At 36.0% G+C, this 25,303-nt stretch overlaps 2 protein-coding genes across 2 annotated transcripts; one reads left to right on the top strand and one right to left on the bottom strand.

The window, feature by feature from the left end:
* Nucleotides 1–7,821: 7,821 nt before the first annotated feature.
* Nucleotides 7,822–12,919, bottom strand: LOC130563921 (uncharacterized). Its single transcript, XM_057349735.1, has 10 exons — nucleotides 12,915–12,919; nucleotides 12,845–12,864; nucleotides 12,296–12,330; nucleotides 11,657–11,693; nucleotides 11,028–11,234; nucleotides 8,927–8,958; nucleotides 8,748–8,814; nucleotides 8,251–8,454; nucleotides 7,968–8,161; nucleotides 7,822–7,872 (listed from the first exon to the last, which is right to left on the bottom strand). Exons 1-10 carry the CDS (start codon nucleotides 12,917–12,919, stop codon nucleotides 7,822–7,824), a joined length of 852 nt encoding a protein of 283 aa, XP_057205718.1.
* Nucleotides 12,920–20,270: 7,351 nt separating this feature from the next.
* On the top strand, nucleotides 20,271–23,987 carry gpr83 (G protein-coupled receptor 83). Its single transcript, XM_057325348.1, has 4 exons — nucleotides 20,271–20,774; nucleotides 21,983–22,108; nucleotides 22,317–22,450; nucleotides 22,729–23,987. The coding sequence occupies exons 1-4, from the start codon at nucleotides 20,454–20,456 to the stop codon at nucleotides 23,204–23,206; spliced, it is 1,059 nt and encodes a 352-aa protein (XP_057181331.1). The 5' UTR covers nucleotides 20,271–20,453; the 3' UTR covers nucleotides 23,207–23,987.
* The last annotated feature ends 1,316 nt before the right edge of the window (nucleotides 23,988–25,303 follow it).

Consider the following 25,303-nt stretch of genomic DNA (forward strand, 5'->3'; position numbering starts at 1 on the left):
ATCCAGTGAAGTTTTTATTATTTAATAACATTTCCTGTTTTAATCAGGCAAAGTATTTCTGAAAACAACGCTAAGATATGCTGGTTAGCGGAAAACTTCTGAAACAGTGACTGGGTAGCATTAGCTTAAACAGGAGATTCAAATGCTCGTGACTAAAAGGTAAGAATTACCCTAAATTTAATCCAACCTGTACGTTTTACACTGCGTTCCAAATTATTATGCAAATTGGATTTAAGTGTCGTAAACATTTAATTTTATATTGTTCAATTAAACTTATGGATGGTATTGTGTCTCAGTGCTCTTTGGATCACTGAAATCAATCTCAGACACCTGTGATAAGTAGTTTGCCAGGTGAGCCCAATTAAAGGAAAACTACTTAAGAAGGACGTTCCACATTATTAAGCAGGCCACAGGTTTCAAGCAATATGGGAAAGAAAAAGGATCTGTCTGCTGCCGAAAAGCGTCAAATAGTGCAATGTCTTGGACAATGTATGAAAACATTAGATATTTCACGAAAACTTAAGCGAGATCATCGTACTGTGAAGACATTTGTGGCTGATTCAGAGCACAGAAGGGTTTGTGCAGATAAAGGCAGAATGAGGAAGGTTTCTTCCAGACAAATTCATCGGATTAAGAGAGCAGCTGCAAAAATGCCATTGCAAAGCAGCAAACAGGTATTTGAAGCTGCTGGTGCCTCGGGAGTCCCGAAAACCTCAAGGTGTAGGATCCTCCAGATGCTTGCAGTTGTGCATAAACCTACTATTCGGCCACCCCTAACCAATGCTCACAAGCAGAAACGGTTGCAGTGGGCCCACACATACATGAAGACTAATTTTCAAACAGTCTTGTTTACTGATGAGTGCCGTGCAACCCTGGATGGTCCAGATGGATGGAGTAGTGGATGGTTGGTGGATGGCCACCATGTCCCAACAAGGCTGCGACGTCAGCAAGGAGGTGGCGGAGTCATGTTTTGGGCTGGAATCATGGGGAGACAGCTGGTGGGCCCCTTTAGGGTCCCTGAAGGTGTGAAAATGAACTCTGCAAGGTATGTAGAGTTTCTGACTGAGCACTTTCTTCCATGGTACAAAAAGAAGAACCATGCCTTCCGTAGCAAAATCATCTTCATGCATGACAATGCACCATCTCATGCTGCAAAGAATACCTCTGTGTCATTGGCTGCTATGGGTATAAAAGGAGAGAAACTCATGGTGTGGCCACCATCCTCCCCTGACCTCAACCCTATTGAGAACCTTTGGAGCATCCTCAAGCGAAAGATCTATGATGGTGGGAGGCAGTTAGCATCAAAACAGCAGCTCTGGGAGGCTATTCTGACATCCTGCAAAGAAATTCAATCAGAAACTATCCAAAAACTCACAAGTTCAATGGATGCAAGAATTGTGAAGGTGATATCAAAGAAGGGGTCCTATGTTAACATGTAACTTGCCCTGTTAGGATGTTTTTGATTGAAATAGCTTTTGATTTCAGTAAATATGACCTCTTAATGCTGCAAATTCAACAAATGACCATTTTCAGTTTTTTACAACCTATGAAATGTTTTCAAACTCTGTTGTGCATAATAATTTGGAACAGTGCATTTTGAGTTTTTCATTTTTTAAATAAATACTGTTGTCAGTGGGAGGTTTGTTCAATAAAATTCCAAATGTACCCTAACTGTTGATACCTTGAAAATTATACTGACTGTCATTTGCATCGACAAATTAGGAAAACCAGAGAAAGATATCATTTGCATAATAATTTGGAACGCAGTGTACTAATATCTGTGTAAAAGATTAATCGGGAATGATCTAAATCAATTAAATTGTTTTTGTGTAGTTACACTTTTAATGTGCGCTTTCTGTCCATGTAGGTGAGAAATATTTTATATTGTCTGGAAATTCACCTGATTTTTCGTGTTATCTTAAAATCTATTTAATATAGTATGTTACCCACTGATCTATTATAGATCAGTGATGCTACCAAGTATGTCTAAAAATACAGCTAAGTTATAAAGATTCGGTCAAGCCGTTGTATTACATGCTGCACAGTAAAAATAAAAGGTGCCTCAAATATCCTGTTGTGTACTCAAAGAACCTTAAACTGTATTTTAAGTGCTCCAAAGCTCTTTTTCTCAATAAAAGGGTTATGGTGGAACCATCTATAGTCTTTGTGGTTCTTCCAGGAACCTAGAAGATTCTTGAATAACCCCACATTCAGTTGTGAAGTTCTGGAGTCACCTTTTCACTACACTGGGACCTCAAAGTGCTTTGCGGGTTATTGAAGGAACTCAAATTCTAAAAATTGGTTCTTGTAAGATCTGTAAACTTGTAAGTGGTTCCTGGAGAATCTCTCTTGTACAAGACAGTATCTAGAGGAACCCCACAAAATTCTGCATGAAATGGGGATTTTTAGTGTCTGATCATTTTGATGTTTTATGAGAATAAAAATAGTCCAACGTTTGGTTTTTGGCCCCTGCTAAGTGAACACACATTTTAAAATAATGCACATGATTAGAAAAGGCTAAATGTTATTTTGAAAAATTTCAGCAAGCTTTTTGATTATTTTATATTTCTTACTATTTGTATTATATAATTAATTATATTAATATATTATAAATAAACATTTGTATTCTATAAGTAGATCCTAAGTCACTGAAATCTTTTGAAAATGTAAACGTTGTTGTGCTTTCCATCCAAACGAACTGCAGCTGCTCTGTGTGTTTATTGTGCAGTCTCGCCCTCCACAGTACTGTGGCGCTGTTGGCCCAATGTCGCAGCGTCAAGGCATGTGCCATGTGGCGCTTTCGTTAGTATGTGTGTTTAACTTTTTCCAGCTCTGCGCAGATCGATCACCTTATGACAAAAAGCATGCGGACTTACAATAACATCTCTAAAGCATACAGAGCAGTCAGTTCACAAATAGCTCTCACTGTGCTTTGATGTTGCCGATCCGTCTGCGATCAAACATCAGTGGCACGAGTGTTCACCGGTATTGTTCCGCTCGCGCGACAGCGGGAATTCAAAATAACGGAGCGCATGTTTTAGCCGAGATGCTAACGAATATAAGTTAAGATGAAGCTTGTGGGGCTAACATTAAATGGGTAACGTTAGTGTTAATGACAAACAATGACTTTTAGACACTTTTAGCTATTATGTTCACTTTTAGTGAATGTATAGCTCTTTTTTAACTTATTGATGTTTGTGTTGAATGGTTTTCCCACCCATGTTACATAAATTTTCTGTAATTAAATATTTTTATCATTCAGTTCTGTTTTTATCCTTTTAACTCAGAATTTTCAGTATTTTCTAGTTGAGCAGCAAAAAAAAAAGTAAGTATTATATTTATTATGATACTTTCATTATTATGTTATTTGTTATATTTGCACATGTAAAAATACTCGTTGACAATGGAACATCTGAATAAAGTGGATTATTACAGTTGTTACTATAAATAGCCTATTGTACTCCTTAACCATAGACCAAAACAGTGACTTCCAGGCATTGTAATATTTTATTTATTGTTACATTTGTAAACCAATTTGTGATGTGCTAAATGATTAAATGTAATGGTTTATGAGACGTTATCTAAATCCCTCTTTTTGGTCTCCATGTCTTATTCCCAGGGACACCCAAGGCCAACAGACCCAGCTCCAGCCCACCCTGATGCTCATCCTTGCACTGCCTGGGACACCTAAGGCCAACAGGCGCAGCTCCTGTTCTCTTTTTGCCATAAATACTTTAGCAATGCAAAATTGTGAAATGTACTATAGAAATAATTTTGACTTTGACTACATGGATCCTCACACCACCTGGTAATAGCAGGAAACCCATTTGGAGAGAACAGCATTGTTTTCTCTAGCTCGCAAGGATTTGCTTTTTGGCAAATTACAACTTTACCATGGGTGTAGGCCTTGCTATGAGAGACTACTTTTTTGCTGGACTTTTTTACAATTGTACATTTGTACAAAGTACCTGAAATATTTCTGTATGTACAGTATATTTAAAATTAAGGCAAATTATTTGGTTAGTTTTGTTAAGATAAAGACTTTTCATTTATAACAATATCACCAACACAATATTAATTATACATGTGACTTCATGAATTTAGGATGGTAATATTCAATATTGACCATTCTGTAAATATTTATTCAATGTAAATTGTTGTTGTTTATCAATAAACTGTTGTATTTGATTTAGTATTTCTGCTTATTAAAATATTGTGAATAGCAAATATAAACTGTGAAATGGTGCCTTGAAGCACCCAAGATGGTTCCAGACCATTTTAATAAAAGGGATCCCCAAGAAGCCTTGGAGGGTTCCTCAGAGAACCGCCTTTCATTAAGCGGTGCCTTGAGTTTCCCCTGAGGGTTCCGCCGGCATGGCAATGTGAAGAACCCCAAACGGTTCCTCGAAGTACCTTTAATTTTTACAGTGTGGTAAGCTTTCCGTGTGCATGCATTGATGGTAAGATACATTAAACAGTTAGTTTATTAAATATTTATGTTTTGGTAACTGGGTAGGCCTATATAAGTAAAATCCCTAATTATTGTCCGATTACTGTGCATGTGTCTATTTCAAAACCACTGCTGGCTTGATTGCATAATTGGTAGCCGCACAACAGGGCGTGTTGCTCTTGCACTTTCATTAACAATTTTATCTTTTTTAGCTTGACTCAAATGTATCGGCAAATCATTAACTAGACACTGATCGGTTGCATCTGCTCTTTAAATCATTTTTCACTGTTATTTCTTTGGGGAAACATGTGCTACCCCTGTGACCTATGTGACCAAAATATATATTTTTTTCCAAGGAGGAAGTCTAATGGCTCACTTTGCAGAGAAGCAAGAAAAAATGATTCTTCAAAAAAAGTTTTTCTTTAAATTAATTGTGGTTGTTAGTTCTTATATGAACAAATGTGTAGGAATGCTTCAATCAAATACGACATATTTATTACTCATATGATTCGTATGGCCATAATTCTAATTTTTATTTTAATGGAGAAATGATGTCTGTTTGTTTCGTCAACACAAGCAGTGTACCTTAAAACTCTAAAAAGGACACAAGGGAAACCATTAGGTTAAGACTCTGGTGATTTTTTTTGGTCCAAAAGCAGTCTGATTCCATTTACAGAGGTGGCCAAAATTATAAGAACACTAGTTTTTTTACCAGCTAAAAATGGTTTTAAGTCAGTTATTTCTATCTTTCGCTGTAGTCTGTCAGTGGGAAATATCAGTTTACTAAAAGTATTCATTTTGCCATTAATTGTAATAATCCAGTGAGATTTTTGTTTGCACAAGGAGTCTGACAACAGCCAGTGCTCCACATAGAGATCTGATCTCATCATCATCATCATCATCCAGTCTGTCTGAAATGAAATGAAGAACCAGAACAAACTGAGACAAAGTAAATCCAGAAGACCTGTGGCAACGTCTCCAAGACGCTTCAAGAAACCTACGTTTTAACTGTTGTTTAACCAGCATGTATGTTGTAAACCATGTTTTCATTTGTTTGTTAAAGTGAGAGTTTACCCACAAAAATGAAAATTCTGTCATCATTTACTCACCCTCTTGTCATTGTAAACCTGTATAACTTTTTTTTTCTGCAGAACACACAGGAAGACATTTTGAATAATGTTGGTAACCGGCCCCCATTCACTTGCATTGGTTGTTTGTCCATACAATAGATGTGATTGGGTGTCGGCGCTGTTCGGTTACCAGCTTTCTTCAAAATATCTTCTTTTGTGTTCTACAGAAGAAAGAAAGTCATAAAAGTTTGAAATAACCAGAGGGTGAGCTAATGATGGCAGAATTTTTTTTTTTGGGCGAACTATCACTTTAAACCTTTTTGTTTTTTGATTGAATGATTTTTTATTAACTTTTTTCTTTTTATGTTAGTGACATTGATTTGAAGCTACGTTTGTATTTTATGTTAAGGCATTTATAATGCCTTATTGTGTCTTATTTGATTTGTTTAGTTGCTTTACGAAAGCCATTTTTGTATTTTTATATGTTATGGGTGCTTTTTTGTTGCGCCATAGTTTGTGCATTAAATATTATAATGATGGCTTGTATTTTTGCCCATTTAATGGCGTAACAAACAAAGTATATAAAATCTGATGTTGAATAGGAATAAAGAAAAGATGAAAAAATAATAAGTTGGCTTCATTTGTTTTTTATCCACAAATATAAAATGCAGGGTATAATTGCATTACAAATAAAATAAGTTGACTAGTATGTAAATTAACAGCTGTATGCTGCTAAGTAACATTAGTATGCTGTTCTTAAAACAGTATCAGGCTGCTAAATAACAGTTGTATGCTGTAGCTAATAAAACAGTATCATGCTGTTAATTCAAATAACAGTAACCCGCTATTATTTAACGGTATAAAGCTGGCAACCACAGCTGCCAGTAGATTACCGTTTTTTTACAGGATAATTTTTTACAGTGTGGGGAGGGTGGGGGGTGAATGCTTACTTCGATGTCTGCGAATGAGAAGAGGGTGAGTTCCGTGCTTATATACTCCTAGGGTTAAGTGATAATTGGCTAGGACCGTATACGTAGAATGATGACATAACGTTTGATTCTTCCCGGTAGAACTTGCGCTTAAACTTACATTTCTTCAATCTGCATAGTGGAAAATTGCTCAAAAAGGCAGCTAGGATGGTGATAGTTCACCAAAAAATAAAAATTCTGTCATTATTTACTCACCCTAGAGTTGTTTTAAATCAGTATAAATATCTTTGTTCTGATGAACACAGGGGGAAAATGCTTATTGTTCTTGGACCCCATTAACTACCATAGTAGGTGCTCAACACAGAAGATATTTTTAAGAATGAAGGACAGCAAACATTTCTGGGGCACTTTTGAGTACCATTGTAATTTTTTGGTTACAAGCATTCGTCCAAATATCTTTCTCATTGTTCAACCAAACAAAGAAATTTATACAGGTTTGGAACAACTAGAGAGTGAGTAATTCATGACAGATTTTTTTTATTTTTTGGTGAACTATCCCTTTAAAAGGTAATTATAGGTTCTAATAAGCTGCTTGCTTAATTTAGTTGCTGAGTCTGGCTGAACACTCAAACAAAAAGAGCAATGTTTAATAGCACAATAGCCAAAAATTCTACATTCAATTACATTTACACAGTTCAATTACACAGTTACACATACTGTACACTCAACAACATTGTCAAAATGATCCGTCTTCACAAAACCAAGAACCATGCATTACGAAAGCAGGCCAGTAGTTGGCGATGTCACGCTGTAATGAAGCACTACAGTAGGCTATATGCCTGCACATACCCAGGTTTACCCAAAAGCACTGTTAGAATACCTTTGTTGGCATTAGACCTAGTGATGCAGTAAATCTACACTTTAGTTTGAGTAGTGCAAACACAGTCCTGTAGTCCGCCATTATTGATTTGGTTATACTCATACATACCTATAGACTGAACATATAATACATATGGGCATGACATCACCATTTTCACAGGCCCAAGACACCGTTGTCATGTCACATTTTTTAAACTGGTGTCGTATAAATGTACCCTTAAACATTCCATCTATTCGTTTTGAGTTCTTCACAACTGTTACACAGCTCTCTTAGGATTATGTTTTGTAAAACAGATTTTGCCTTTTCTAATTTAAACTTTTCAAAAAGAGTGTTTTTTCTTACCTTAGAAGATGAAAACAGCCATTGAAAAGGAAACCATGATTGGTCTGTTTCAAATAAAGACAGTTATAAGTGTTTAACTGCTCAAAAGATAATATCACAAGAACACAAATATATTTTTCACAGAAGTTGTAATTTACAACAAAAGTGACTTTAATCTGCATTGCCGCGGCGTGGACATACTTTGATACATTTCTTCTCCCCCTGCAAAATAATGGCAACGTACACTATTAGTAAACAGTAACTTTCTTAAAATTATACATTTAGGCAGTTTTCATAATGTATGGCTTGTTAAATACCTGCTGTATTAACCATTTCACAACTTTGTCGATTGCCTCATCATTTCTCTGACACTTTAGTAATCCTGTGTCTTCATAGAACAGACAGTCCACTGTCAGTATATCTGTCCTGTTGACACATCTGCTGCTGTCTGGTACAGTTTTCTCTTGTTCAAATGTGTGATGTAGCACCACTAGAACCACCATCTTAGAGGCTGTTCAAAGAAATTAAAATCCTTTAGAAATGTGTCACCTTGTTATTCTTTTTTTTTACATTTTTGGAAATAATTTGATTTGTGACAACCTGTAGAGATATTTATTTTTTTCATTGCTGCCTCAATATCAGTTCCAGCTCGAGAAACAATAGGACAGAAAACCAAAACAATTTCACTCTCGTCCACTGTATGACCGATCTCCAGATCTTGAATTTGGTTTTTCAGAGTGTCAATAAACCCCTTGTGTGAGTTGTGTGTTTTTCCAGCCAAAATTGGGAACAATTTGACTCCCCCTGGAAAATGAATTAAAGTAAAACAGTCATGAGTACAAAAAAGGATCAAAAGAAACATCATAATATTACATTAAGTTAAAATGTAGTTTTTGTGGTTAGTATCCATTTCTTATACAATATTGTAAGTTAATGAGATTTTAAAGTTAATGAAATTCTTATATTTCTTTATGATTCATTTAAAAGTGTTGTGGAGGTGGAGTCAACCTGATCCATGTTAATCCACAAGTCAAAACTACTGAACATAATTAAACTAGCAGTCATTTTATGAGCCCAGTCGTACGATAAAGACTTACTTGCACTGAATTTAGAGATCCCCATTTTCCATCTCTTATTATCCCCTGACTTGCATTCACTTTCATTCTGCAGACACACAAAACAGTATTGTGAAATTCAAAGTATTTGCATTTAAACTGTATAAGGTGTTTGAAAAGGAAAATATATTACAGCATTTAATGCAACTTTTCAAACTGACCTTCATACTCGGAGCATGGTTCTGAATTTGTCCTAGGTTGAACAAACAAAAATGAATATTTAAATCCTGTTTTTACTATTACAGTTTTTATTGCTTACAGTTACACAGAAAAAGTGGTTCTTGAGGTACTGAGTGAAACTATTCACTTATAAATTACAATGCGCAGCTTAAAAATGCAAAATAAAGTTCTCTACGTTAGACACATAACTCAAGACTAACAGCTTTTGTGTTTAATTTGGAAAGTTTACTTATTTCCTTCATCCCACAGTCAGTGGGTTTTTGAATGGGTTTTTGGTTTAATACCTGAAAAATGAAGTGCATGAAAGTGGTTAACACAGGCCAACCTCTGAAGATAATAATAACACATTTTTATTCAACACACGACGTAAAACACATCAATAATACCTCACTCATGCTTCAGTTTGTCTTAGAAAAGTGTTAACAAGTTGCTACATGGGACTTCAGACATTATAATGCTCAAAAAAGATCAAACATGGGCATGATTCCTAAACAAACGACATTTCCACAGAGTTTATCAGTGAACGATTTTAATTCATTCTAAAAGAGTTTTTTAAAAGAGAAGCTTGATGGTGGTGACTTTGATTTCGTGTTTTCGAACACTGATAACAGCACACGACCTTGTTGTCATTTGTTCAAGGATAGCTTTTAATTTCTGGCAATTTTATAAACATTGTATTTATTTGTGAAGACTATCTTGATAGACAAAATGTGTCTCAAACATTTGTTCACATAAACTGTTTAATAAAATGTTTTGAGCATGATATTGCCATTTCTGTCAAGGGAAAAACTGCACTAACTTCCAGATTGACCTACAAAATGATCTCATAACTGCTGCACTATTATAGTTCTGAATAAAGTGTTTCCTTTTGAAAGAGATGTGACATATGGCATGTTGTATGTGTTTTGTTTCTTTAAAATGTACAGAAAAGGAGCAATACGGTGTTTCAGAAATTGCATACGAGCTATTTAAAAAAAACTTAATTCAGATAAGCAGTTTTGAATTCACATAGAAATATTTTGCACCAATATACATTTCTGCCTTTACATTACCTCATTTAGTTTGTGCTATTGTTTTTGACAGTGACCTAGATATGTTTGACAAGAACAGGCCAGCATCAAATCAAATAATTTTGCAGTTCTACAACAGAACCAGGGCCAGCCATAGTGACTAGTTGTCATGATATTTAGTGAAGAGAAGCAGGAACCAATGACATTTACATGTACAATGACATTTATTAGGGACTTTAACATACGGTGCGAATCAACAATACAGAGCATACGGTGTGACGGCCAACTGTCAGCTTGGTGTGTACCGACATTTAGACTTCTCACAACTCAGTGTGTTCCTGTAGCTCAACGGGTGGAGCATTGCATGAAAAACACTCACTGCACTGTAGGTTGCTTTGGACAAAGGCATCTGCCAATTACTTAAAAAAAATGTATAAGGCCACTTAGGTTTGTGGTAAAATGCCATTAACAAAAAGAAAAAGTCTTAATGCTCTGTAGGAGCCATGTGAGGAGGTGACTGTCACGTGATGAAGGGAAAGGGGGAGTGTCATTAATTATGTCATGTTTAAACACCTGTGGTGGTATGTGTTTGGAAGGAAGGATGGGGGTGAGTGCGGGAGCACATATTTTTTCAGTCACTGAACCCTTGTTCTTGTGGCTTATCAGGATCTGTTGTACTATATGAAGTTTATTTGACAAAGTTCGGTATGGAGCATGGTCATAAATCCAACCAATCAAAACAGAGAAGCCTCTAACAGTAAAGCTGATCCTCACCTCTGACCCATGACTGTTTTAGCCCCCATTGCCTCACTCTCTGCTGGTATCTATCCCAGTTAAAGGGGTGAGTACTCAGGGTTCTGGCTAAAATTCTGAGCTCTGAGCCCTTTCCTTGGAAATTATGCCAAATATTCACTTATCATTGATCTTTTCTGAGTACATGTTAATGTGAACTTGTGAAGTATTAAGATTAAACTGCCCAGGCAATTGCACATGTAACTCTACAATGCAATTTTGTGTTCCTTATAAAATGTGATTATACCCAATTTTGTCTTTTAAACCAGTAATTTCTGACCTGGATGTTGGACCAGCTGCTGTTTCAAACGTGCAATTTCACTGTCCTTTTCCTCCAATTGACATTGTAAGGAAATCGTCTTTTCAGTTGACTCTTGCAGTGCTTTTGTCTTGTCACGCAGTTGTTCACGGAGATCATTAATCTGTTTTTCTTTTTCTTGTAGAAGACCTTCTATTTCCTCATGATGTTCGCATTTTGTTTTCAGCTCTGACAGAAGCATACACACAAACACAGATATAAGATCAAACATGTTATGAGTATTAGGCATTAAAGCAGAGAAAACATAAAATTACCAAATGAGAATTCTACAACAAGCTGAAAAATGTCAATTTACTTAACTACAGTAAGATTAAATCATGTCTTGTACTGTAGATTAGGATTTTCAAAGTGAGGTCTGGTGACCCCTGGTGGTCTGTGAAATCATTCGCTACAAATTATAAAAGTGCTGTATTATTAGAGCATGTAAAGAAACAATAAATAAGTACTTGAGGGAAATAAAATTAAAAGCCTAGCACCTTTAAGAAAACACGAAAAGTAAAAATGTTGCCGAGTCTGAAATCAATTTGTCCAAAAACAGGATTGTGAATCCCTGTTGCAGATAATACTTACCAAGAGGTACTTAAACCTACCTTGACATGGCCGTGGACTGACACTAATATTATTGTCCTGCAGAGAAAATGTTCAACATGAGCTTAATAAGGTCATCAGTAACATGTTCAGATCATCATTTACTCACACTCACCCTGTATGGCTTTCTTTTTTCTGCAGAACACAAAAGATATTTTGAAGAACGTTGACATTAACCCCCCCACTGACTTCCATTGTATAGACACAAAACCACCTAGACATTTCTTAAAATATCTTCTTTTGTGTTCCACAGAAGACAAAGGGTTATGAATGACATAAATTATCACAGAATTTTTATTTTGGGTGAACAACCCCTTTCTAAAATTAATCATCAAATCAAAAAATGACTTTAGCTGGGTATTCACAGGCAGGGTCACACATGACCCAACTGAAGTTAAATAAACAAACAAAGTCTTTTTTGTGATTTGGCATTTTCTACTATACATAAAATCATTCTAGACAGTGTAAAGAACATTTTGTGAAAATTTAAACTTGCATCTTCAATACTGACTAAGTAAGGCCTGGTAAATTTTTTAAATGATAGTGGAATTAACGTTTGAAATTAAACTTTGTTGGTTATCTCGTAATTAGATTTATAGACTTTAGCCTGGATTTCACAGACATATATCTTTCAAACTTACCTCAATGTTCTCTGAGTTCTGAAGTTGTCCTGGAATTTTGGTTTTGTAAATTAACAGAAATAAAATCTAAATTAAACAGCTGTTAGGACCATGGTATGTCCTTAAAATTCAGAGTGGCATATTATTATGTACATAATCACATACTGTACATAATTAACACGTACAGAAGATGAAAACGTCTATGTGAGAAGTGTGGAAAAGACGTTGGTTTCTACAACATTTTAAAGCCTATATATATTTTATTTGATTTCTATGAACAAAAATGTTTTAATAGCTTTTGCTTTGGTAAAATATAATAACCCTATCAAAACTGTAATCAAAGTTTGAAGCACTGCACAAAAGGCCCTTAAACTACTTAAACCAAGTGTTATAACACTGATCAATCTTTCATACCCACAATTTAGATTTAACAGAAGCATCACAGAAGAATAATGGCTGATAACATTTAAAGCAATAGAGCTGAAATTTTTGTGGGTTACTCTAAATAATAATGCCATAATGCTATTTTTAAGTGTAAAGCAAAGTCAAATCAATATTAACAAAACTTACTCGTTGCAGTTTCCATTTTCCTGCCATAAACAGAAAGAGAACACAATGAGAGAACATAATGACTCATCACCCCATTACCCTTCTAACAACACACACTATTTCTGTTATAGCAGAGACACAATCCTTATTTGAACTTCTTTAAGTGCAATTCGATAAGATTTTCATTACATTTTCATTTGTGACGACATCTCTGTCAAATTATAAAATAAGATGTAATGATGATTTGACATTACATTTTTTGTAATCTCGAGGTAACTGTCATTATTACAATAGGGCATATTTGAAATAAAATTCAGCTTCTGTCTTTACAAATCTTTTTATAATGTTAAAAAAACTTTGACAAAAATAAAAATGGTCTGTACTACAAGTTGTCAAGAAAGGCCACCACTGTTATTCCCAAAATAACCACCAGATGGTGCCAAGATACTTCTTTTGTTCCCTACCAGCAATACACAAAACATTTTTTTCCTCTGCTATGTCCTGACCTATCAAATATACAAGGCGATTAAAGCTCTATTGTAATTAAATTATTTTAATTGTATAGATGTTAATATTTACTTGGGCTATCACTTTCCTGTTAGTTATAACATTTTATTAAAAGCATGCTGCTTTTAATTGCTTTTAATTTGAAGGATAGAAAGCTAAAGTAATAAAAACCAACGATTTTGGCACATGCGCAAACTGTCTTTTTCACAAAATATTCCTACATTATAAAACACGTTCTCAACCCAAGAAGGCATTAAAACCTGGATTGCTAGAGCCATTCATGACGTCACGTCACCTAAATCAACTAGTATCAAAGCAAATTCTGCGCAAAAATAATACAATGCCCTTCAGTGTTTCTGTCGAATTGTCCTACCCTATCAGATTTTCTTACCGCAGGGCAAGATTTAATATAATCTAAACCACATCGACAAAATAAACAAGTAGGATGATTTTACAATGCAAAATACCTGGTCAGATAGTCCTACCGGTTTAAAATAAACACATCAAATAAATTTACAGAGTAAATACCCTGTCAGATTATCCTACCATCATAAAATAAACATGTAGGATTAAGTTACAGCGCAACGCCCTATACATTTTGTACTATCAGTATTAAATAAATATGTAGAATGATTTAACAACGAAAATACACTATCAGATTCCCGTAGCATTATAAAATAAACTGGTAGGGTGATTTTATAGCGCAAAAAAAAAATGTCGACCAGTGTTTTCCAATTTACATGAAATTCACTTACATTTTCTAATCAAATCTCGTGCTTCAGTTGAAATACCACACTAGAGAGTTTCAATTTTTCACTTTGATCAAAGAACAAATTAACTGTTTCTAAATGTCAGTGGTGTAAAGTATTGGAGTAAATGTACTTAGTTACTTTACTTAAGTATCTTTTTGGCTACTTTGTAGTTGTACTGAGTATTAAAGATATTAGCAACTTTTACTCTCTACTTAACTACATTTTTGAACAAGTATATGTACTCTTTACTCCACTACATTTGTAATGACTAATGCAATTACACATTACATTTTGCATGGCACCTATCTTATAATTAATATTGCCATTCACAGGGCATTGAAGGTACTACAATCTTGTGGATTTTGCCATAACTTACAAAAACTTGTCAACATGGCTTCTTTATATGAATATGAGTGCAGTATCAGGTAGATGTCAATGCTGGCGGTTTATACACGGTTAGCCCTTACCCGCTATTTCTACAGTAATATATTGGCAACACTGTTGCCAGCTAGTTACTGTAGGTCACACATCTACAAAAGCTCTTTTTTTAAAACTAACTCTTCCTAAATGTGCTCTAAACATGTTTGCTCAAAATTTGACCATATGGTGGGACTATTGCCATGAAGTGATGTAAACCAGTAAAAAGAATGTATAGTATTTCAATTTTCAAAAGTGCTCTCACACTATATAGACAAAATATTAACCTATAGAATGAGTCGGACACAGAGAAATGAACAATTCACATATGAATCTCAACAATGGTGACAATCAACTGAACAGCTTCATGCTGCAATGCATGCTGGGTACATAGTACAAAACTCATTCATGATTGTTTGTCACCATTGATGAGGTTTGTATGTCAAGTGTCTAACTGTGTCTCAATTGCAAAGAAAGATTTTCTGACAGAGATCTTTCCATTAAACATGTATCACTTTACCAAACATATCTTAATAAATCTTAAATGCTATATTATTATTATTTAATGATTGATTCTTTCAGATGTATCTTCAGTTACTAAGCAAACATAAAGTTGCGGTTCCTGTAAAGTCCCTTTCAGTGTTATTGTATAAGTGTACATTTTAAAGCTACAAGAAAGTCAAAGAGTCCAACCAAAGCAAACACTGATCGCCATAATGGTGACTTAAAACATAATTGAACCACTATGAACTAGAGTTAAATCTCAATAAGATCTTACACAGATGACAGAAATAAAGTGAAAGTGGTGTCTGTAATATGTGAAGATGTTATTGATGTTTGTGTTTAATTCTCCTTGGTGAAATCTTGACAGATTTATTGTGTTCATCTGTTATTTACACTTGTTCATCTAAGACTGTGTGACTTAAGTGCGTTAATAGATTCTTTAATAATGTATCTTCAAACAGCCATTGCAGTAGTTTACTGTAAAACACCTACAGTAACTAGCTGGCAACAGTGTTGCCAATATATTACTGTAGAAATGGCAGGTAAGGGCTAACAGTGTATGTGAAATGAGGACATGACTGCAGCTGGCATGAGGCCCAAACCAGCATGTCCAGTGCAAAAAGGCTTTGACTTTTTAATTCTACTTAACATTATTTTATTTATCTGTTATATTGAAGAGACCTTTTTGAAGGACTTTGGTTTACTTATGAGCACTTGAGCTTAAATGAGACTTAGGGTGTTTGTAATGACGTAGGTTATGGTGTCGACCATGATTTGTTGCAATTTTGAGGTGTTCAGTCTTATTATGATTTAAGAAAATAAATGCGATTGCTCACCTCACAAATCAACTGTTTCTAGTTTTTCACTGATGTGTCTCTTAAGTGTTGAGGACTAGTGCTGCTTTGAGCCTACATTCAGTATGAGTAAAATACTCAAGTACTGTTAAAATCAGATACTCAAAGACTTTTACTAAGTCGTTTTGGAATTGGTGACTTGTAACTTGTAATGGAGTAATTTTCACTGCAAGGTATCTGTACTTTTACTTAAGTATGGTTTTCAGGTACTCTTTCACACCTGGAGTGCATGGATGAGGCTACTGCCATTACAATACTGGTACATTCAGAGGTGGGTAGAGTAGCCAAAATCTTTACTCAAGTAAAAGTACAAGTAACTAGAGAAATTGTTACTCAAGTAAAAGTAAAATCACTATTTTAAAAATTACTTGAGTAAAAGTAAAAAGTATGCAATGAAAAAACTACTCAAGTAGCTAGTTACTTAGTTACTTTGTATCTGATTATATAGGCCTACTACATAAATGAATATTAACGCCAATATTTTAATATTACATTTTAATCAATATTTTAATTATCATAAGCAGATATCTTTGCAATTATACTAGAGAGACTAAAGAATGAGACAATTTGTGTAGTTTACACAACTTATTTAGAATAATAGACCATGTCAAACTAAAGCATAACTAAACTCGAGCATTTCCTAAGATGATCTAGAACATCTGCAGTGCTCTCTTAAATGAAATACACATTTTTGAACAAAGCTCATGTTTTCTCGTGTTGTGTCACGTGTGTGTTGTGAAACGCTCTTACTTGTAAACAAACAGTAAACAGTGAACCACACGCCCATCAACAAGTTTTCTTCCTTCTGTTCTTCAAATGTATATTTCTGCAAGCCCACGTCTCTGTGTCTGACAGGTAACGCGCATGTTGCTGTGTCTGACGAACAGGTCGCGCGGGTGCGCGCATATGGCGGGCATTTATCATTGCTGGCAAACAATATGACACATTTGCAGTTTTGATTGTATAGATATAGATTAATATCCACTTCATCCAACGCTCTTTGTGTTCTGCGTGTTCTTAAGTTTCGCGCAGAGGTGGACGAAGTACACAACTTCCTTACTTGAGTGAAAGTACAGATACTACTGGTCAAATATTACTCCACTACAAGTAAAAGTTGTAAAGACAGATTCTTACTTGAGTAAAAGTACAGAAGTACGTGCTTTTAAAAGTACTCAAGTATTAAAAGTAAATGTCCTTTATGTCAGTTGTGCATTGTTTTATTGTCGTATACCTTATGCCTCTGAAGCAACCTACTGAATACACAGAGTAGCTCACAGTATCAGTTGTATTAAAGGAGTAGTTCACTTCAAAATTTGCCCCCATTGACTTTCCATAGTCATTTTTATTCCTACCATGGAAAGTCAATGGGGGCAAATTTTGCAGTGAGCAACTCCTGTTAGAGCTTTATATGTTTAGCGCATATATGTTTAGTTTAGATATAATCCTGTATGATCATTTAGCCTAATTATCCTCATTAGCCCCCTAGGCCTATATGTATTTATGAGCAGTGTTCTTTTATTTTGTATATTCCCTTTACCAGTTTTAGCAACAATTTACCAGTAAGTAGTAAGGTTCTTGTAAATAGTAAAGTGTAGAAGCCATGTGTTTGTTGGATTTATTACCATTTGTATTACCATCATTTAACTACAAACATAAACTATAGCTAGTATAATGAAACTATGGTATTTTTAGTTGCTGTGGTTTTACTAAAGATTATTAATTGGAGTATGGTTCCTATATTTATAAAATGGTAAATTTGTGGATACTGTGGTTTTACTGCAAATACCATCCCTGCTGAAAAAAAACAATGATTTTTTTGAGATTTTTAAATTAAATTCCTCTTTGTAGTGTGTTTTGGGTTTTATTCCAATAGGATTTACCATCCCAACAATAGAATCCATCACATACAAGTAGACAACAAGTATCCATAATACAATTCCCATTATAACCATTAAATCCATTACATTTTATGTAGGGTTCTATTGTTTTTATTTCAACAGGAATACTTCAACTATAGTAACTTCAGTAAAAACATCATTCATTTTCCAAATCGCTTTAAATGATATAGCAGCAGATCAGAAGTTAACATGCACGCGTAGCTCAAGGTGTATGTGATGCTTATTTACCGTTTAGCCGTTGCCGATCATTTTCATGACAATGTTTCTACAATCTTTGACTGATCGTAACCCACACATGATTACACTACACTTTAACATGTGCCTTTTTCGTCTTTTAATGGTCTATTTGCCTTTTTAGAGCACTATCAATGGTGTAGCAGCGCCTGCGTTTACATTAGTTTAGCGGGGAAGATCCCAGAGTTGCCAGATTTGCGTTAAAAAAATCTGCCAAATGGCCATTCAAAGCTTGCCGGAAAACCGCGAGCTTAGAAAAACTGAAATACTTGGCAACAGTAAAAGGTCCTGGCAGATCGCAAGCCAGATAAATTGCGCACACAGGAAACCCCGCTGCACAGAAACCATTTTCTACTTTTGGACCTTTTTATAAATGTAGTGGAGTAAAAAGTATGATATTTGGCTTTCAAATGTAGTGAAGTTAAAGTACAAGTACTCAGAAAAAATAATACTCAAGTAAAGTACAGATACTCAAAAAGTGTACTTAAGTACAGTACTCAGGCAAATTTACTTCGTTACTGTCCACCACTGGTTTCGCGCTACGAGGAGTGAGTAATCCTGCTTCAGATGATTCAGATCGTGCTGCGAACTGAACAAATCATTTGAACTGGTTCATTAGCCTATTCAAATGGTTTTGCCCATTGTTCAATTAATGCTTTCAAAGGAATCGACTCAAAAGAATCGATCACTCGGGAATGCCCGTAAAAAGAGAGGACAACCTTGAAATAAACAACGCGTTTTAAAAAGTATATTTTAAAATGAAGGAACGAAGGAACGTCACGCAATGCAAGTTATGTAATGAAGTAAAAGTACAGATGTTCTATTAGAAATTTACTCAAGTAAGAGTAAAAGTACACACTTTTAATTTTACTTAAAAAGTACATATTTTCCAAAATGTTACTCAAGTAAATGTAACGAAGTAAATGTAGCGCGTTACTACCCACCTCTGGTGGTAGGCCGTAGTTTATACACGGTTGTGCGTGGATCTGAAGTTGTTTGTGTGTGGATTGTCCAATGCAAAACCGCGTAAAGAACGTCTCAAAATCCAAATGCACAGAACAGGATGAATGGACGCGCGCTGCAGGATACACAAATGCACAACTTCTCATTGGTATGCGCAAAATGATTATACATGAACACAAAATAAAACATTGCATTCACAAATCTGTCTCTATTTGTACAAATCGCCTCATGTTTATTAAAATCTAAATTTCACAGATTCAAATCATACGGCATTTGTTTGTGAATAGTAAAATACAAGTGTAACTTGTATCAACTTGTATGACTGTGCATGCATTTGTTAATCATTTTGAGATGAAATTCATCCCATAAAAAGGCCCCTGTAAGTCGCTTTGGATAAAAGTGTCTGCTAAATGTACAGTAAAATCTATTACTGTTCGTTCGTCCTGTTTATAGCACAAAAGTCCACTGATGTGTGAGTTCAGCAGCAAAAATATAAAAAGATCTCTCATTCCAGACTTTCTTTTCAGACTGACCACGCATTAAGTACTGAAATATAAATCTAAAAACTACCCAGCAATACAGATAAACAGAACAAGACCAACAAGGTAAAAAACGGCCTCGAACAAGCCTCGAACCGGCCAATGATGCTGTCAGCGATAGCGAGTCAATCATGCTAACCAGCACGCTACCAATCACAGTCCTCAGCCTCTGTTTAAAGGGAATGCAGTTTACTTTTTACTCTGGCTGACCTCGCTTATACCAGGAATGATTTCTGGTGTTGGAAATTAGCTAATACAATATTTCAACCTATTGCTTTTTTGCTTTTCACGTAGGCAATACTCTCTATATGTAATAAGCAGGATACATTACAATGGGATTGTTTGGCCTTTATACAATTGCTGACCACGTTGTGTAACTTTACATTTCCAAAGAGAAGAAGTCACTTCTTCGGAAAGCAAGCAATGATTTGTTTAATGTTAGCAAAGGTAACACTGCGCACATAATAAAATCCTGTAAAATGATCAGTGGTAAATTGTTCTGGTCTGGCTCAGTTCATCAGTGATTGGGTGAGAGCAGTTCAAATTTACTGGCTGCGGAAATCAGCAGGCGGGGCTCATTATACAACAGACAAAACGGCGTAAATAATGCGCGCTCTGTGCAACCAAAACGGCGTTTTTTACGCCGTCATATGGCAAGACAGCGGCGCAACAGGCAGGGCTTTTCAAGCGCCTTAGAACCCCGTTAAATACAGCGTTATCGACGACTTTTCGCGCGTTTTTTACGGCGTTTGGAATCTCGACGCCGTATTTTGCGGCGCAAATACTGTTTAAAACGCCGTCAAAAACGGCGTTCGGATATAAACGCGTTTAATCTATGGCGTAATTGTGACACCGTCGGCTTGCCATAAATACGGCGATCAAAAGCACGCGAATTGTGATCCCGTTGGCTTTCGATAGCTACTGCTCATTTGAGGCACCTGCCTTGAAGGAATCTCTTTAAGATGACTTTCAGAAACACCTCCGTGGATTTATTCTCGCAGTTTTACATCTTACAGAATTTCTCCACGTTTTTTAATTTCTCGCTGGTGGACGCGATATATGACAGAGCAGCGAGCTCTGAGTCTGAATCGCACAGACCGACCATCAGAGCGCTGCTCATCATCGCGTACTCGGTTATCATCATCATCTCCCTCTTCGGAAATGTGGTCGTTTGTCATGTTGTCGTTAAGAACAAACGGATGCACTCGGTGACGAGTTTGTTTATTATGAATTTGGCCATTGCTGACATTCTTATAACTCTCCTCAACACGCCCTTTACTCTGGTAAGTTACTTTTGGATGTATCCTATTATTTTCTTATTATTAACGTTGTTGTTGTGTTAATAATACAGTGTTGCACTTACTTTATAACATGCTTTGACTGCTTTAAGAGATTTGTTTTATTAACTTCCCAAACGGTTTGCTATGTTTTTTTAATGTTGATTGTGTTAATAGCACATCGTTAAATCGTCAAATCTCAGTCGCTCTAATGACTTTAATCAAAGAAAAAAATAGCCTGTTATTTTTGAGAAGAGGTGCTCTTTACTATTGTGTGAGGTGGAGGGGAGTGGATGTAACACCCATAACATAAAGATGTAACTCTTAATGGTCACATTAAGAAGTGATTTGTTGTTTCTTGGGGTAGTTGCGGCAAATAAGCAACTGAAATTGTCATGCAAAATGAAGAAATCAGAATATTTAACATGCAAGACATTTTCGTGTATAAAAAGACATTATTCCTAAATATTATATTAAGGCAATCTCTTAATTTACAATACAACCAGACTTTAAGTTATTGGTAATAAAATAAGTCTGTCTGTCTGAAAATAAAACAGTGGTGACTTTGTACAGTATTTACTACCACTGTCAAAACGTAAATCAACAAAACTGTCAGAAAGATTCTGAACACTTATTATATCCTTTGAATTAGATACCAAACTAATGTCTCATTCAATTACTTATTCTCATACCGTACTAAGGATTTTATGCATCCAAAAATTATGCTGTTTGAAATCATTTTAATACATTTTAATACAGCAAATGATAGAAATGTCTCAACAATTTAGAGTTTCCTATAGAATGTCTCCACTAAATGAATAAGAGATTATGACACTAATGTGATACAGTAGTCCACCCTCTTGTCATTTCAAACCAGTATGACTTTCTTTCATCTGCAGAACACAAAAAAAGCTATTTTAAAGCACGTTATTAACCGGCACCCATTCACTTGCATTGGTTTTGTGTCCATACAATAGAAGTGAATGGGTGCCGCCACTGTTCAGTTACCAACAACGTTCTGCGGGGGGAAAAATTCATACAGGTTTGAAATGACAAGAGGGTGAGTAAATGATGACAGAATTTTCATTTTTGGGTGAACTATCCCTTTAATGAAACGCATGGGTTCTCTGGTGGGTTTTGTGTCTTAATAGTTGGTTTAATAATTTGGTACCGTTTATGCAGCTGAGGTGCATTATTCATCTGTCTGTGCCCAGGTGCGGTTTGTTTACAGTACATGGGTGTTTGGGAAGGTAATGTGCCATGTAAGCCGCTTTGCACAGTATTGCTCCGTTCACGTCTCTGTCCTCACACTGGTTGCCATCGCTATTGATAGACATCAGGTAAATATGGACACGCACACATACTCTCATCATACACATTCTTGACATACATTCTCATACACACTCATTCATAAACACATTTTTGCTAAACAGTGCTAACTGCTTCAGATGTCTTCATTTACATCCCTTACAAGCATAGCCAAAGCATGCAGACATAAACACATTTTACCTTCATGTGCTTCGGTCTGACCACACTGCTGTCCATCAGGTGGTGATGCATCCAATGAAACAGAGGATGTCTCGGGTTAAGGGAGTGGCCTGGATCGGTGTTATCTGGGTGATGGGGTCTTGCTTCTCTCTACCTCATGCAATCTACCAGAAACTCCTGCGCTTTGAATTTATGTATGGATCCATCCTTCATTTGAAGCATTTGTGCCTGAACAGAGAGACAAAGTTAACCGCATAAGAGAGAAAAGACTTAATGAAGCCTCCTGTTGTACTTATTCTGCCCTCTTTTCATTATACCTTCTAGTTAAAAGCATTGTTAGTGACATTTTTGCCAAATTTGACTAGCAGCATTTGCATAATGGTTCTTTTACAGCACACAACACTACATAAAATAATGAAAATGTTCCTCAACTAATGTCACAGTAAAAGATTTTTCTTTTCATCTTTCTTAGCAATAACAGGGTACGGATGGTATGTCTGCCCAGCTTCCCACACCCGTCTGATCTCTTCTGGAAGTATCTGGATCTCACCACATTTGTCCTTCTCTACATCCTGCCACTAGCGATCATCTCCATAGCGTACCTTGTGGTGGCCAAAAAGGTTTGGTTCCAGAACGCCGTTGGTGATATCACGTTGGCCCAATCGGCTGCCCATCGCCGGAGGAAGAAGACGACCCTGAAGATGCTGATTGCGGTGGTGGCCATGTTTGCTGTCTGCTGGTTCCCTCTAAATTGTTACGTGGTGCTGCTGTCAAGTAAGGTGATCCAGGCAAATAATGCCCTGTACTTCACCTTCCACTGGCTGGCCATGAGCTCGACCTGCTATAACCCCTTCATATACTGCTGGCTCAATCACAGCTTTCGTGCAGAACTCAGAGCTCTGCCTTTAATCGGACGCTTGGCCAAGGTCAACGCTATCCAGCCATCCTAAGGAGGACCGCATATCCTACAATCTATTTTCTTATAGATATCTGATGTTTTTTCTTTTAAACACACTCAAACCCCAAACCTCCGTAGTTCTCTCATCTCAATCTCTGTGATTTTAGTATTTTTATCTCACCCAAGGCTCTTATTTATAGTCCTCTCCATATTTTATTAAAAAAGAGCATTAGGTTGCCATGCGGTAAGACGACAATACAGAAAAAGGATGTTAATTAGCAACTACTGTGCTATTTTTCAAGAGAAAAAATGTTTGACTGGTTGAAAAGCATGCCTTAATGATTGCAGAATGGTTTGAAGTGGCTTTTTTGAAGTACTGTACAGGGTTTTTCCTGGCTCGTAATGAGGCGGAGGTGGTGCCATCCTGATCTTGTACACACACACGAAGGCCTACCGTACCTTAACAAAAGTGACTTTGACGTATTAAAAGTTCTAATAAAATTTGACGAAAATGACCATTTTTAAGTTATATAAAACATTACTTTTATTCAACCAAACAGAAATGTTTTTTTAATCAAATAAAGCTTTTTTTATAATTTTCAACTAACTTTTCAGCCCACAATAGCCAACTGAATTAACCAGTTTTACTAAATGAGCAAAGCTCATTCACGTCTTGCATTCTCTGTGGTTCACTTTAAATGATTCAATGATCTGTTATATTCGCTAGTGACTGAAAAGTTCAATAGTTTAAATGAATCGGTTCAAATGAGTCGTTCTGAACGCAATGTGCGTTCATACTGGCGAACTCGCGGTGTACAGTATACGCTGATTCAACGATCCAACTGCACAGCTAAAGACATTACAATGATGTACGTCATGTTAATTTAAGAAATTTCAAGAAATTAAACGTACTTGGATGCAAAACAAACAGCAGTGAAACACAGCTAGCTCTTGTTCTGCAACTCCTTTTAGCGCCTCTACTGTGGCGTAATGCCGCAACTGCAGTTACAAATGACTGTTAAATGCACGCAGCATTTCTTGTGAAGACATCCGACATAATTTTGGCGAGAGTCTGAGGCGGCACGACAAAACCCTGACTGTATTATACTAGACATAGAAACGAGAAGCTTAGACGACAGTTTCATTGTGTAACTGTTACTTGACATCAATTAACTTTTTTGTAAGGGCTGTTATGTAATGATATTTACATCTGACAGCTATTATTGCACTGATATCATAAGCAAGTTAGGGGTGTTATTTTTACACTTATTTCCTGTACATGATGTCTGTTTGTTTATTTATTTATAACAATTTAGCCATACCTCATCAAAAACCCCATTACATGAGAAATTTTCAGGAAGTAGGCTACTGTATTAAAAAGTGTTTAATATCTTGTTTATAAAGGTTACAGTAACTTAAAATATTAATAGTGTAAAATGAAGTGAAATGCTGCTGTCATAGACTCATTTTTTGAGTCCTGTAAGAGATCTCTCTCTCCCTCCCTCGAGGCGTATTAAGACCTCATGGTGCCCCTGGGCGACAGTCCCAGAGGTGCCCCCCATCAACCCACCTACCCACACGCAAGAATCCACTCATTAAAAGATTTATATATTAAAAGATTTTATAAGAATGAAACTCAGCAATTTACAATATACTATTTTACAAGAATTACACATTAACATGACACTTTTGTAGAATAGAACACAAAAAACAACTCTTTTCCATCAAGTATTTTTAACAATTAGGTTTGGACCTTCAATAGTGGCCTTACCTCCACGTACTATTAGCATACATTATCGGCACTATAACATCTTATTTCTGACGCATGCCATGTATATATACCTTTATTAATCAGTGCTATTCCCCGCATTTTTAGTCGCCGCTACAACAATGCGCTCTGCATCGTTCCCGCTTCCATCTGTTTGAAGATTAAAGTGTACACGAAAGACGACTCGCCTCATAACACTCACTTGTGATTGGCTGAATGTTAATTTACTCAAATCTATGTAACTAACCAGATAACATGGGCGGGAATGTTGGCGGAGGTGTGTCGAAAAAGTGCGGGGGACAGAACCATTTTTATCTGAAAGTGGGGGTATTCCCGCACATGGTGCCACGCCTATTTAGCTCAGATGCGTGACTTAAGTCT

This window comes from Triplophysa rosa, linkage group LG2, assembly GCF_024868665.1.
Source record: "Triplophysa rosa linkage group LG2, Trosa_1v2, whole genome shotgun sequence".
In the NCBI taxonomy this organism is placed as follows: domain Eukaryota; kingdom Metazoa; phylum Chordata; class Actinopteri; order Cypriniformes; family Nemacheilidae; genus Triplophysa; species Triplophysa rosa.

Excerpts from the sequence above, each read along its gene's own strand:
- gpr83 (XM_057325348.1), top strand. The coding sequence starts at position 20,454 with ATGACTTTCAGAAACACCTCCGTGGATTTATTCTCGCAGTTTTACATC. Across the intron at positions 20,775-21,982 it reads TCAACACGCCCTTTACTCTG|GTGCGGTTTGTTTACAGTAC; the intron begins GTAAGTTACTTT and ends GTCTGTGCCCAG. Across the intron at positions 22,109-22,316 it reads TCGCTATTGATAGACATCAG|GTGGTGATGCATCCAATGAA; the intron begins GTAAATATGGAC and ends GCTGTCCATCAG.
- LOC130563921 (XM_057349735.1), bottom strand. Across the intron at positions 12,331-12,844 it reads GAAAATGGAAACTGCAACGA|TTCCAGGACAACTTCAGAAC; the intron begins GTAAGTTTTGTT and ends ACAAAACCAAAA. Across the intron at positions 11,694-12,295 it reads AGAACTCAGAGAACATTGAG|GACAATAATATTAGTGTCAG; the intron begins GTAAGTTTGAAA and ends TTTTCTCTGCAG.